Below are 12,731 nucleotides of genomic sequence, written 5' to 3' on the forward strand. Positions count from 1 at the left end.
TGCGTATGTGTGTGCTTCGGGGTTCTGAAACTCACTCTGAACTGAGTGTCTGTTGGTTTCTGGTGTGCCTTGACCACATGTCCCCCTCTTCCCTCCCCCTTTGAATGACATTTAAAGGTTGACATTTGACCCTGTGCATCCTTCCTGTGCGGGGATGGGTATAACAACACACAGATGTTACGTAGGGGGGATAAAGGAATGAAAAGGGAGGTTGGTGTTGATACATCACATACAACCCCCATCGAGGAAGACCATCATAGCTGCTCATTCTCCATGCAATTAGGGCCAAAGGCCTGGAACATGTCACATGGATGTGCTGGAATAGAGCCAATGCTTCCACACTCCCGAATACAGACTCCTGGGTTGCGTCCCTAATGGCCTATATAGTGCACTACTTTTGGCCAGGGTCAATAGTCCAATTTAGTTGAACATAAAGGTAAAGATGCCCTGGAGTTACAACCAGGAATTTAAACATTTAATAAACAACAACAACTGAAGTAATAGGAAAAGTTTAACTTGCCCCTATTGACTTAACCTTTACATTTTCTCTTTGATTCAACCCACCACTGTATATTTGGGAATATAGGTTAAGTGTATTCAAGTGTTCCATTATTTTTCTATAGGCTGCAGCTTTTATGTCATGTACTGAAGCCTTGGGTTGTTTGTGAGTTGGCATCTTCCTCAGCTGTTACCTCTTTGTTCAAGTCCAATCCAGGTGTCAACTGCATGTATGTACTCCACCACGCTAATTATAGCTCTTTCTCCTCCGCCTCCACAGTTTTGTCATATTTTGTACAAGCCGTCTGAAAAGTGGGCATCATTTTGTCCTCCTTTGTCTGAACTTGTACTTGTAGTATACACTGTAGCGTCTGGACCCTGTGAGAGTTGACCTGGTTGTCTTCCTCGCATCTCGACAGTTGACGACCATCTGACAAAGACTGCTTTGATCTTTGCCTTCTCAGAGACAACCGTTCCCATCGTTGACTAGTAGTCTTTTTTTTGGTGGCTTTTGTTGATTGCTGAGGCCAGACATTGTGCAAAGCGCAGATTGTATGCTGCGGCTGTTTGAGATTGTTATGACTAGTCTGTGGTTAATCAGACAGATACCCTGGGGATAAGTCTTTCAGTGAAACACTATATTCCAGATGTCACCGTGTCCCCTATGTCTGATTTACGTGACTGCAAAAATTAGTCTACATTTAATCATATGCTCATCGGCTCTCTCCTTATTCCATGTTTTCCACATTAGTAGTGGGCAAGTAACTTTAGTTTTCAACTGCCATGTGCCATGTCATACAGTAAGGAAATTATATTTAAACCAAAGCTATACAGCGCTTTAAAAAGAAAGAGCAATTTCTTAGAAACCTTTCTAAAATACATTTTATTAATTTCCTCTTATTTCTTTTACTTCTCTCATGTCATCTTTCTGTTTTATTCCAGAGCATGAGAAGACGCAGTGCGAGCGAGACAGAGAAAGCATCCAGGTCTCCTCCAACACGGGCTCGTTTTCCTTCTTCCGCCCACGCCCTGCCGTCAGTCAGTACGTTCCTACCTGCAACCAGCATGGTGCCTACGAGCCTACCCAGTGCCACGGTAGCATTGGGCAGTGCTGGTGTGTGGACGGCAATGGTCAGGAGATTCCGAACACTAGAACTGGCCCTGGCCAAAGACCTTTGTGTGAGTGACTGCCTCAAAAGATGGAGGGGGAGATTGGTCATCCTTGGCTTGTACCTTCATATTCATATTCAACATATTCATGCATTCATAGCACTCATGTCTATTCCATTACACTCAACATTTGCACCCGCATGCTAAATAAAAATACATTAGGAACCCACTGGGCACATACTAGTTGAATTAACATTGTTTCCACGTCATTTCAACAAAAAAGTTATATGTGATGACATTAAATCAACGTGAAAGACTGATTGGATTTGCAAAAAGTAATCAAAGTAAAGTAACTTTTAAGCTAAATTCAATGGCATGGTTGAACTTTTGTTGATTTCACATTTAATTTATGTTAGTTGAAAACTCAAATCATATGCAAATCAAAACTAGACGTTGATAGGACGTCTGTGCCCAGTGGGAAATGACAATGTAACTTCAGTTTTCCTCCCTTGACAGGTATTGACCAGGGAGTTATTCCTCCCCCGATCGGACCCACCACCAGGCCGGATGTCTCTCCTGTGGCCCCAGGGACCCACCTGCTCTTTGCCCAGAGCGGGAAGATCGAGCACATCCCCCTGGACGGATACAGCATGAACAAAGGGGAGGCCAAAGCCCTGCTGCACCTGCCTGTGAGGCTCCACATTGACGCACCTCAACTCACCTCACATTATCTCAGTCAGACAGTCAGTCAGTTAGTCAGTCATTCAGTCAAGCACTGCACATCACTCGTTACAAGCACTGTGGGAAGTTACTTATTGACTCACAAACTTTAACTCACTCACTCTCTTCTCGAGTGAGTGATTCACTCTGTCAGTAACTCACTCCTCTGTAAGCCCCGGCCTACCACGCCTTGTCAAGATGGCCGCTCACCAGATGGCCAGCAGCTGTCTTCTAAGACCCCCAGTCTTAGGTTGAATGAAAAGAGGGGGATTTAATCATCTCTTCCTCGCATGTCAGATGTTTCCTTTAGCCGGACTGAGAGTGCGTTGATGGGTGTTGTGGGTCCACGTACCCACTCTCTGGAATGTCCCAAATGCCACTTGAACAATCTCCTGATTGTGTGAGACGGCCATCCATACTCGCCCTCAGGCTTTTCTTCTTTCTTACTAGCATGGAATGGTCTGGCAGAACATATAACTGGACATACAGAGGGATTCCACATAAAGGCTTCAATTGTTTGGCTAGCCGCATTCTGCCATTTTGAAATGTAATGTAACATTGTGTACTTATGTAATTTGGTTGAACCCCATCTGTGAAATGAATGGGGTGAGATATTAACATTAACACTATTAAAGTAATTCCTGTTCTGCTTGCAACATAAATTTGACAATCTTGATAAAACCATTTATAACATTACTGCAATGTTCTCTTGCTGTAAACAGAGGCTCTATTGAGTGTGTGTGTGTGACATCCTATATTCTGACGCTCGAATGGTTTCCAATTAGCCGTTAAGAAGGGAAAACACAAGGATATTTTTTTGTTGTTGTGCCAGGCCAGCTACACACACTACCATGGTGCAAAGTGCATCAGATAATTGGTCTATTCAATGTGTCAATGTGTTTGTATCTGTCCCGATCTAAATAAACCATTAATCAATAAATCAATGAAACCCTCTGTCTCTATGTGTTGTTCCCAGGACAGAGTGGCGATCGCTGTGGCCTACGACTGTGTGGAGAAGATGGTGTACTGGACGGACATCACAGGGCCCTCCATCAGCAAGGCCAGCCTGGAGGGAGGAGACACCATCTCTCTCGTCACAACAGGTGAGCAGTACACAGGTCTCAGGCCAGTCTGGACGGCAGAGACACCATCTCTCTCATCACAAAAGGTGAGCTGTTCACAGGTCTGAGGTCAGCCTGTAGGGAAAAGACGCCATCTCTCTCGTCACAACCGCTTTAGTACACAGGTCTCAGGCCAGTCTGAAGGGAGGAGACACAATCTCTCTCGTCACAACAGGTGAGCGGTACACTGGTCTGAGATCAGCTCAAACCTAGCTAGCCTGGTCCATGAAACGCATCAAGAATGATAATAGTTAACTTTTCATTTATCATATTTTATTTCTCATGGATTTCTCATAATTTACTTATATACACATGTAAAGCCTTTATAAAGGCTTATTCATGAAAGATAGTATAATGTGTAAACAAAAACAAAAGTTCCATCAATTTCATCTTTTGACATGTGTGAAACAACACGGACAAATGACGGATTGTGATCCATTGTCTTGGTAGTCTTTCAATGTACGCTATATATCCAAAAGTATGTAGGCACCAATTCAAATTAGTGGATTTGGCTATTTCAGCCACACCCGTTGCTGACAGGTGTATAAAATCTCCATAGACAAACATTGCCAGTAGAATGGCTTTACTGAAGAGCTAAGTGACTTTCAACGTGGCACCATCATAGGATGCCACCTTTCCTACAGTGGTGGAAAAAGTACCCAACTATCATACTTGAGTAAAAGTAATGATACCTTAATAGAAAATGACTCAAGTAAAAGTAAAAGTCACCCAGTAAAATTCTACTTGAGTAAAAGTATAAAAGTATTTGGTTTAAAATATACTTAAGTATCAAAAGTAAAAGTATAAATAATTTCAAATTCCTTATATTGAGCAAACCAGATGGCACCATTTTCTTGTTTTTTTAATTTACGGAAAGCCACGGGCACACTCCAACATTTAGACATAATTTACAAATGAAGCACATTGGTTTAGTGTGTCCGCCAGATCAGAGGCAGTAGGGATGACCAGGGACGTTCAGTTGATAAGTGCGTGAATTTGACTATTTTCCTGTCCTGCTAAGCATTCAAAATGTAACGAGTACTTTTGGGTGTCAAGGAAAATGTATGGAGTAAAAAGTACAATATTTTCTACAGGAATGTAGTGAAGTAAAAGTAAAAGTAGTCAAAAATATACATAGTAAAGTACAGATACCCCAAAAAATGACTTAAGTAGTACTTTAAATAATTTTTCCTTAAGTACTTTACATCACTGCTTTCCAACAAGGAAGTTTGTCAAATTTCTGCCCTGCTAGAGCTGCCCCGGTCAGCTCCAGTAACAACAATGGCTAAGCTGCAAAGTGGTAGGCCACACAAGCCCACAGAACGGGAACGCCAAGTGCTGACGCACGTTGCATGTAACACTCACTACCGAGTTCCAAACTGCCTCTGGAAGCAACGTCAGCACAAGAACTGTTCGTTAAGGACCTTCAACAAATGGGTTTCCATGGCCGAGCAGCTGCACACAAGCCTAAGATCACCATGCGCAATGCCAAGCGTCGGCTGGAGTGGTGTTAAGCTCGCCGCCATTGGACTCTGGAGCAGTGAAAACGCGTTCTCTGGAGTGAGGAATCATTCTTCACCATCTGGCAGTCCGACGGACGAATACCTGCCTGAATGCATAGTGCCAACTGTAAAGTTTGGTGGAGGAGGAATAATGGTCTGGGGCTGTTTTTCATGGTTCAGGCTAGGTCCCTTAGTTCCAGTGACGCATACAACAGCATACAATGACATGCTAGACTATTTTGTGCTTCCAACTTTGTGGCAACAGTTTGGGGAAGGCCCTTTCCTTTTTCAGCATGACAATGCCCCCATGCACAGAGATTGATGCTAGTAAAACTAAATGCTAGTAAAACTAAGTGCATGCTCTTCAACTGCCCGCACCCTCTCACCAAAGCCCCGTATACCACCCACCACTGTGACCTGTATGCTCTCGTTGGCTGGCCTTCACTACATATCCATCACCAAACCCACTGGCTCCAGGTCATCTATAAGTCTTTGCTAGGTAAAGCTCCGCCTTATCTCAGCTCACTGGTCACCATAGCAACACCCACCCGTAGCACGCGCTCCAGCAGGTATATTGCACTGGTCATCCCCAAAGCCAACACTTCCTTTGGCCACCTTTCCTTACAGTTCTCTGCTGCCAATGACTGGAACGAATTGCAAAAATCTCTGAAGCTGGAGTGTTATATCTCCCTCTCTAACTTTAAGCATCAGCTGTCTGAGCAGCTTACCAATCACTGTACCTGTACACAGCCAATCTGTAAATAGCACACCCGACTACTTCATCCCCATATTATTACTTACCCTCTTGCTCTTTTGTGCCACAGTATCTCTACTTCCACATCATCATCTGCACATCTATCACTCCAGTATTAATGCTAAATTGTAATTATTTTCGCCTCTAGGGCCTAATTATTGCCTACCTCCCTACTCTTCTACATTTTCACACACTGTACATAGATTTTTCTATTTTTCTTTTCTTTTTGTGTTATTGACTTTTCGTTTCTTTATGTGTAACTCTGTGTTGTTGTTTTTGTCGCACTACTTTGCTTTATCTTGGCCAGGTCGCAGTTGTAAATGAGAACTTGTTCCCAACTGGCCTACCTGGTTAAATAAAGATGAAAAAAAAGGTCCATACAGAAATTATTTGTTGAGATCGGTGTGGAAGAACTTGACTGGCCTGCACAGAGCCCTGACCTCAACCCCATCGAACCGCTTTGGGATGAATTGGAACGCCGACTGCGAGCCAGCTCTAATCGCCCAACATCAGTGCACGACCTCACTAATGATCTTGTGGCTGAATGGAAGCAAGCAATGTTACAAAATCTAGTGGAAAGCATTCCCAGAACAGTGTAGTCTTTTACAGCAGCAAAAGGGGCACCAACGCCATATTAATGTAAATGATTTTGGAATGAGATGTTCGAAGAGCAAGTGTCCACATACTTTTGGTCATGTAGTGTATAACTCCCAGGGATGGAAATAAAGCTAACCTAAGGATAGTATTTTTCATATCAGGCTTGTAGAAAATGTGCCCAACCAGTTTGCTGCCTAGTGAATTTTTTTTCTTCTTAAATATCCCACAGATTTTGAACCCGGGCTTGTAGGAATTGCGGTCTATTAGCCCGGCGGGCCAGTGCTCAAAATCCTTAAATTCCATCCCTGATGACCCTCATAGAAAAGCTGTAGTTTCTGTCTGAACTAGGCGTAATGATCCTCCTTTTCGCTTCCTTAGACCTGGAGAGCCCAGAGGGTTTGGCTATCGACCACCTGGCCCGGCTAATGTTCTGGACGGACTCAATGAAGGACAGGATTGAGGTGGCCAAACTGGATGGAAGCCAGCGCCATGTTCTCTTCGACACTGACCTGGTCAACCCCCGGCCCATCGTCGCTGACCCCTCCTATGGGTACGTGTCTTTGGTCAGACAATGTCTGACTTTGATTCCTTTGATGCAAATTTGTGATTAAATAAGACATTTAGTTCTTTGTGCTGAAGATATATTGTCCTTAACCGCTAAGGCCTGGAATGATTTTGCTAGCGAATCTGTCAGGTTAGCCTTTTCATGGTTTAGATAGCATGACGTAGGTTTGACAACACAAATCACTGGTGCTGTGTTCCTTATAAAGCTGTTGGTTTAAAAATATGGTTCTAAGCATCGTGACAGGAAAAAAATTTATCTGGCTTGTTGTCCAGGCGACTCTACTGGGCAGACTGGAACAGAGACGGGCCCAAGATCGAGATGTCCAACATGGACGGAACCGACAGGACAGTCTTGGTTAAGGACGACCTGGGGCTGCCCAACGGCCTGACATACGACCCTGAGAGCCAGCAACTGTGCTGGGCCGACGCTGGTAAGAGGCTACACTAAACATGCAGACACTATCTGTAAAAAGCTATGTTAAACATGCTTACACTATTGATGTTGTTAAGAAGGTGTGCTAAACATGCTAACCCTAGTGATGCTAGTAAGAAGCTATGCTAAACATGCTAACCCTATTGATGCAGGTAAAGACGCTACACTAAACATGCTAACACTATTGATATTGTGAGCTAAACATGCTATGTAGCAATCCATGGGAAAATCCCACTGTACTGAGGCAGTTCAGATGACTCATTTAGTTGGAGCATGGTGCTAGCCAGTGGTGGATAAAGTACTGTATAGTCATACTTGAGTGAAAGTAAGGATACCTTAATAGAAAATTACTCACGTAAAAGTGAAAGTCACCCAGTAAAGTAGTACTTGAGTAAAAGTAAAAAAGTATTTGGTTTAAAATATACTTAAGTATCAAAAGTAAAAATGTAAATAATTTCAAATTCCTTATATTAAGCAAACCAGACGGCACTATTTTATTTTTTATTTTATTTATGCTTAGCCAACACATAATTTACCAATGAAGCATGTGTGTTTAGTGAGTCGGCCAGATCAGAGGCATAAGGGTCGACCAGGGATGTTTTCTTGATAAATGCATATATTGGACCATTTTCCTGTGCTAAGCATTCAAAATGTAACGAGTACTTTTGGGTGGCAGGGAAAATGTATGGAGTAAAAAGTACATTATTTTCTTTAGGAATGTAGTGAAGTAAAAGTAAGTTGTCAAATATAAATAGGAAAGTACAGATACCCCCAAAAACTACTTAAGTCATACTTTTTAAAGTATTTTTACTTAAGTACTTTACACCACTGGTGCTAACAGCAGGGATGTTGGTTTGACTGCTACATGTTTTTTTTTACCTTTACAGGTACTCGTAAGGTACAGTGTATGGACCCCAACGGTAGGAACCGTAGGACTATTGTGGAGGGGATTCAGTATCCTTTCGCCATCGTATCCCATGGGAGGAACCTTTACTACACTGACTGGAGAAGGTATGATCACCTGGGACCGGTTTCCCAAAAGCATCTTAAGGCTAAGTTCATCGTTTGAACCTTGGTAGGAGCATCGTTAAATCTCCAAGCTGTTTCCCAAAACTATTGTTACTGAAGTTGCTCTTGAAAATGCTTGTTATTTACAGACTGCCCTTCTGTAGATTATCCTACTATACAAATACAATCTCTGCTATACATAGAATCAAGATGTTTAGGCCTATCTGTCTCTCTGTGACTGACGATAACTGCAGAATGAAGTTGACTACAAATACAAGGTCGCCAATGTCTTTGCAATTGTTACAAACAAGCGAAGGTGCTTCAAATTAAAACATGATGACTGCATTAAAATAGAAATACAGTAGGTCTAGAACTGTAGGCTTCATATCCCTATATATTTAAATCATATAAAAATAAATTCCATATCAATAATTTGAGTTCTAATTTGCTAATTGTCGGCTACTGTCTGTAATTTTTTCCTAAATATATTTCATGATGTGTAATAACCTTTCATACCTACTGTAAGCTGTGTACATGACGAATACAATTTGATTTGTTTCATTCATTCATTCATTCATTCATTCATACACACCTATTTCATGAGCATGCATCCATTTCCTATTACTTAAAATGCTCAGATTTGTATACACCAGGTCAGTATATTGCCCATTTTCAAAAGATTCATGAAAATAAATCAAAAACCGTGTCAATGAATGATAGAAAGGATTCTTGTCATGTAGAATGTATTTTTTTCATGGCAGTCAATAGAGCAAGAGCCTTCATTAGAATGGTAGTACACTTCAAAGTTCTGAGTACGAGGTGTATGCTCTCTTTCTTCAAAGCCATTTGAAAGAGTACAATTTATTTAAAAACGCGACTGTCTCATAAATGTCCACATTTGTTTAATGACAATGTTTATTTGATGTGACCAGTGGGGAAAAAAGTACACAATTGTCATACTTGAGTAAAAGTAAATATACCTTAACTTATTCGGGATCGGTGTCCCTTCCATGGGACGGTTGAGCTAACGTAGGCTAATGCGATTAGCATGATGTTGTAAGTAACAAGAACATTTCCCAGGACATAGACATATCTGATATTGGCAGAAAGCTTAAATATGCATATCCTTGCTTCAGGGCCTGAGCTACAGGCAGTTAGATTTGGGTATGTAATTTTAGGCAATAAAATAAAAAAAAGGGGGCGGATCCTTAAGAGGATTTATTAATAGAAAATGAGTCAAGTAAAAGTGAGTCAGCCAGTAAAATACTACTTAAGTAAAAATCTAAAAGTATTTGGTTTTAATTATACTTAAGTATCAAAAGTAAAAGTAGAAGTATAAATTATTTCAAATTCCTTATATAAAGCAAACTAGACAGCACCATTTTCTTTTTTCTTTGCAGATTGCCAGGGGAACACTCCAACACTCAGACATCATTTACAAACTAAGCATTTGTGTTTAGTGAGTCTGCCAGATCAGAGGCAGTAGAGATGACCAGGGATGTTCTCTTTATGTGTGTGAATTGGACCACTTTTCTGTCCTGCTAACCATTCAAAAAGTAACAAGTATTTTTGGGTGTCAGGGAAACTGTATGGAGTAAAAAGTAGATCATTTTCTTTAGGAATGTAGTGAAGTAAAAGTTGTCAAAAATATGATTAGTAAAGTATTGTACAGATAACCCCAAAAATGAACAGCTTTAAAGTATTATTACTTAAGTACTTTATAGCACTGGACATGGCTCAAACGTTGGCGTGTGGTCCCGAGGGTGCCAAGCGAATGTTTAGAAAATGTTCTGATAATGTCGTTTGCTGTTGCCAGGGAGGCGGTGGTAGCCGTGGACCGCACAACGGACAGAGAGACGGACGAGTTTCTGCCACAGAAGCGTTCACGAGTGTACGGCATTGCCACGACCCCAACGCAATGCCCACAAGGTAAGCCTCCTCACACTTCCTCACTCTCTCAATAGCCTTGGTTTGCATCCCACATGGCACCCTATAGGCTCTGGTCAAAATAAGTACACTATATAAGGAATAGGGTGCCATTTGGAGAAAAGGTTGGTGACCACTGACCTAGACTGAGTCAAGATCACTTTCGTAGTCAAAAGCAAGCCGAGATCCACAACTCAGATTTTTTTTTAAACGTGACCTTAAAAAATATAACATTAACCTAATTAAAACAGTTCTGTAGGAATGAGGTTTGTGCAGTAGTCCTAGTATATTATCACAGCATATTGGCTATGTGCCTGGCCTGTCAATATTGTTATTCTCAGACCATATTATATTTCAAAACTCGAGCTTTGGTAATAAAATAGATCAGTTGGTGTAGCGCTTGCAAGGCACAGCTGAGCATAAATGTAAATAATTAGCTTTTTTATTTGACTGGACTGATGGTAGGTACCTGCACCTGATGGTCATAATGCTTTCAAGACTGGTAACTCTGAAAAAACAAGGTCAAATTATGACATCAGTGAACATCAGGTCGGAAAGTCGGAGATCTAGAAAGAGACCAGAGTTTCCGAGTTGGATGGCGGGTCAAATAAAACATGTTCAGTCGGATCTTGTTTTTTTCAGATTTGCCATTTGTCTTGAGCGCACTGAAGTCGGAAGTCTGAGACTTCCGAGTTCCCAGTTGTTTTGAACACGGCATTAGTCTCAGCAGAGGGTCTGCCTCTCATGGTCCCTCCTTCCTGTCCTCTGAGGCTGACCAGAGAGACGGGACACAGCCTTCCACCTGATGGAGAAACTCGAGTCGCACTGAATCTGCCTCAGGCACAAATTAATGTTTTTCCTATGACCCGAGAAAGTGAAATATTCCTTGATATTAAAACAGACACGGCAAGCTGCTAATAGTAATAAAAACGCAGGGCTATCGATACACCTGGCTACTCATTCATTGCAGCTACAGCGCGAGTGGAAGTAGAGAGAAGCACGTTTTATGTTTTGTAATAGTGTTGAATAAAAACAGTGTTAACAGTGCTGAATAAAACTCAGACGTGAACTCAGTCATAAAAACAGCCGCTCTTTGCTGTATTATTTGACGGTCTCTCTGGTCATGGTTTTAAAAGTCATGAAATCTCTCATAGGCTAGGGTCGTGGAAGCTGTAGGTAGGCACAGTGATTTGAGCTATCCAATTGGCCAACGCAGTCGGCACACTCAATTTTGCCAGAGATCTCCTGGTCCACAGGGTAGGCAGTTTGTCTTTTCAGACAAATTAAATGGTTCACAATAGGAACACTTTGTATCCCGGTGCGCAGGGCTTCTGAATCAAGTGCACCTACCGCCAACAGCGCAACACAAAAAAAGGGACCCTTTATGCCTTTATCGTCGGCTTTTCTACAGAAATGTTTTGTGATCGACTGGTTGGTGACCACTGGTGTAGGTCTATACAATAAACACATACGTATGTGATCTGAATTTATGTTCAATTCTATTCCATGGTATTGATCCCAACTCTAATGGTTGTGGTTCTAGACTAGTTATATAGCACTGAAGCAGAATTAGTCAAGTTGGATATATAGCTTTAAATACACAGCTGTACGTAGATACAGTGGAGTCTTATAATCGTAATGTTACAGCTGGCTATGCAGAGGTTCACTTTACTCAGCAACCGCCGATTTTCCCACCCCCCTTCCTACATATATATCCTCACATGGTCTGGATGCAATTACTCGGGTCTGGCGGAATGTGCACCGTCTGCCATTTTCATACATCTGTGCTCCCGCTGGATTTATCTGGTCTGATCCAATCCACCATGGGGGTCTGTTCTTATTTTCTGTTCTTAATTTGTGTACAGTATGAGTAGTATAGTAAGTACTTATAGTATAGTTAGTTGGATATGTGCTGTAGATCGCCTAATGAGTGTCGACGAACGGTGGCCATTCAACATGCAGAATTGTCGTGAAATTACAGACGATGTTGAAAAAGGAAAATTACGCCCGATGTTGTGTGATCAAAGGCTTTAGGATGGCGAACCGCCAGCCAACTGCTTTTAACCATTCATCAAGACAGTCTTTTTTGATTTAGATTCAAATGGTTTTAGGTTTAAACATACAGCAGTCCCTGCCTTACATTAAAGTTAATGCAGAGGTACAAATGGTTTGATTGGACTGTACTTGGCCCTGTCAAAGACTCTCTCAGGGCTCTATTTAATCCGTATCGCGGAAGTTCAGAGTTACAGCGTGATTGAAATTTGAAGGCAAGCTTCCCACGTTAGCGGAGACTGCATTCACGGTAAACGCTGCATATGTGACTCAATTGGAAATGACCTTTTAATTTCAAGCGCGCAATCTGTAACGCTTCAGCTAAATAGTTCTTTAATGGAACCCAAACTATTTGCACTGACTATCTTGCACTGACCCCACGCAAACTCTCTAGACTACATATACACACCATATACATGTACATACTCAATCACACACACTGCACT

At 41.8% G+C, this 12,731-nt stretch overlaps 1 protein-coding gene across 1 annotated transcript in view; it reads left to right on the forward strand.

Moving 5' to 3' along the window:
• LOC115178847 (nidogen-1-like) overlaps positions 1 to 12,731 on the forward strand; it is an 80,274-nt gene that overhangs the window by 64,731 nt on the left and 2,812 nt on the right. Inside the window, exons 13-19 of the mRNA XM_029740215.1 lie at positions 1,441 to 1,677; positions 2,125 to 2,297; positions 3,305 to 3,431; positions 6,681 to 6,852; positions 7,140 to 7,297; positions 8,187 to 8,310; positions 10,124 to 10,236. Of these exons, the coding sequence (XP_029596075.1) occupies positions 1,441 to 1,677; positions 2,125 to 2,297; positions 3,305 to 3,431; positions 6,681 to 6,852; positions 7,140 to 7,297; positions 8,187 to 8,310; positions 10,124 to 10,236 (1,104 nt within the window). The remainder of the gene's footprint in view (positions 1 to 1,440; positions 1,678 to 2,124; positions 2,298 to 3,304; positions 3,432 to 6,680; positions 6,853 to 7,139; positions 7,298 to 8,186; positions 8,311 to 10,123; positions 10,237 to 12,731) is intronic.

Source organism: Salmo trutta, chromosome 38 (assembly GCF_901001165.1).
Source record: "Salmo trutta chromosome 38, fSalTru1.1, whole genome shotgun sequence".
Classification (NCBI taxonomy): domain Eukaryota; kingdom Metazoa; phylum Chordata; class Actinopteri; order Salmoniformes; family Salmonidae; genus Salmo; species Salmo trutta.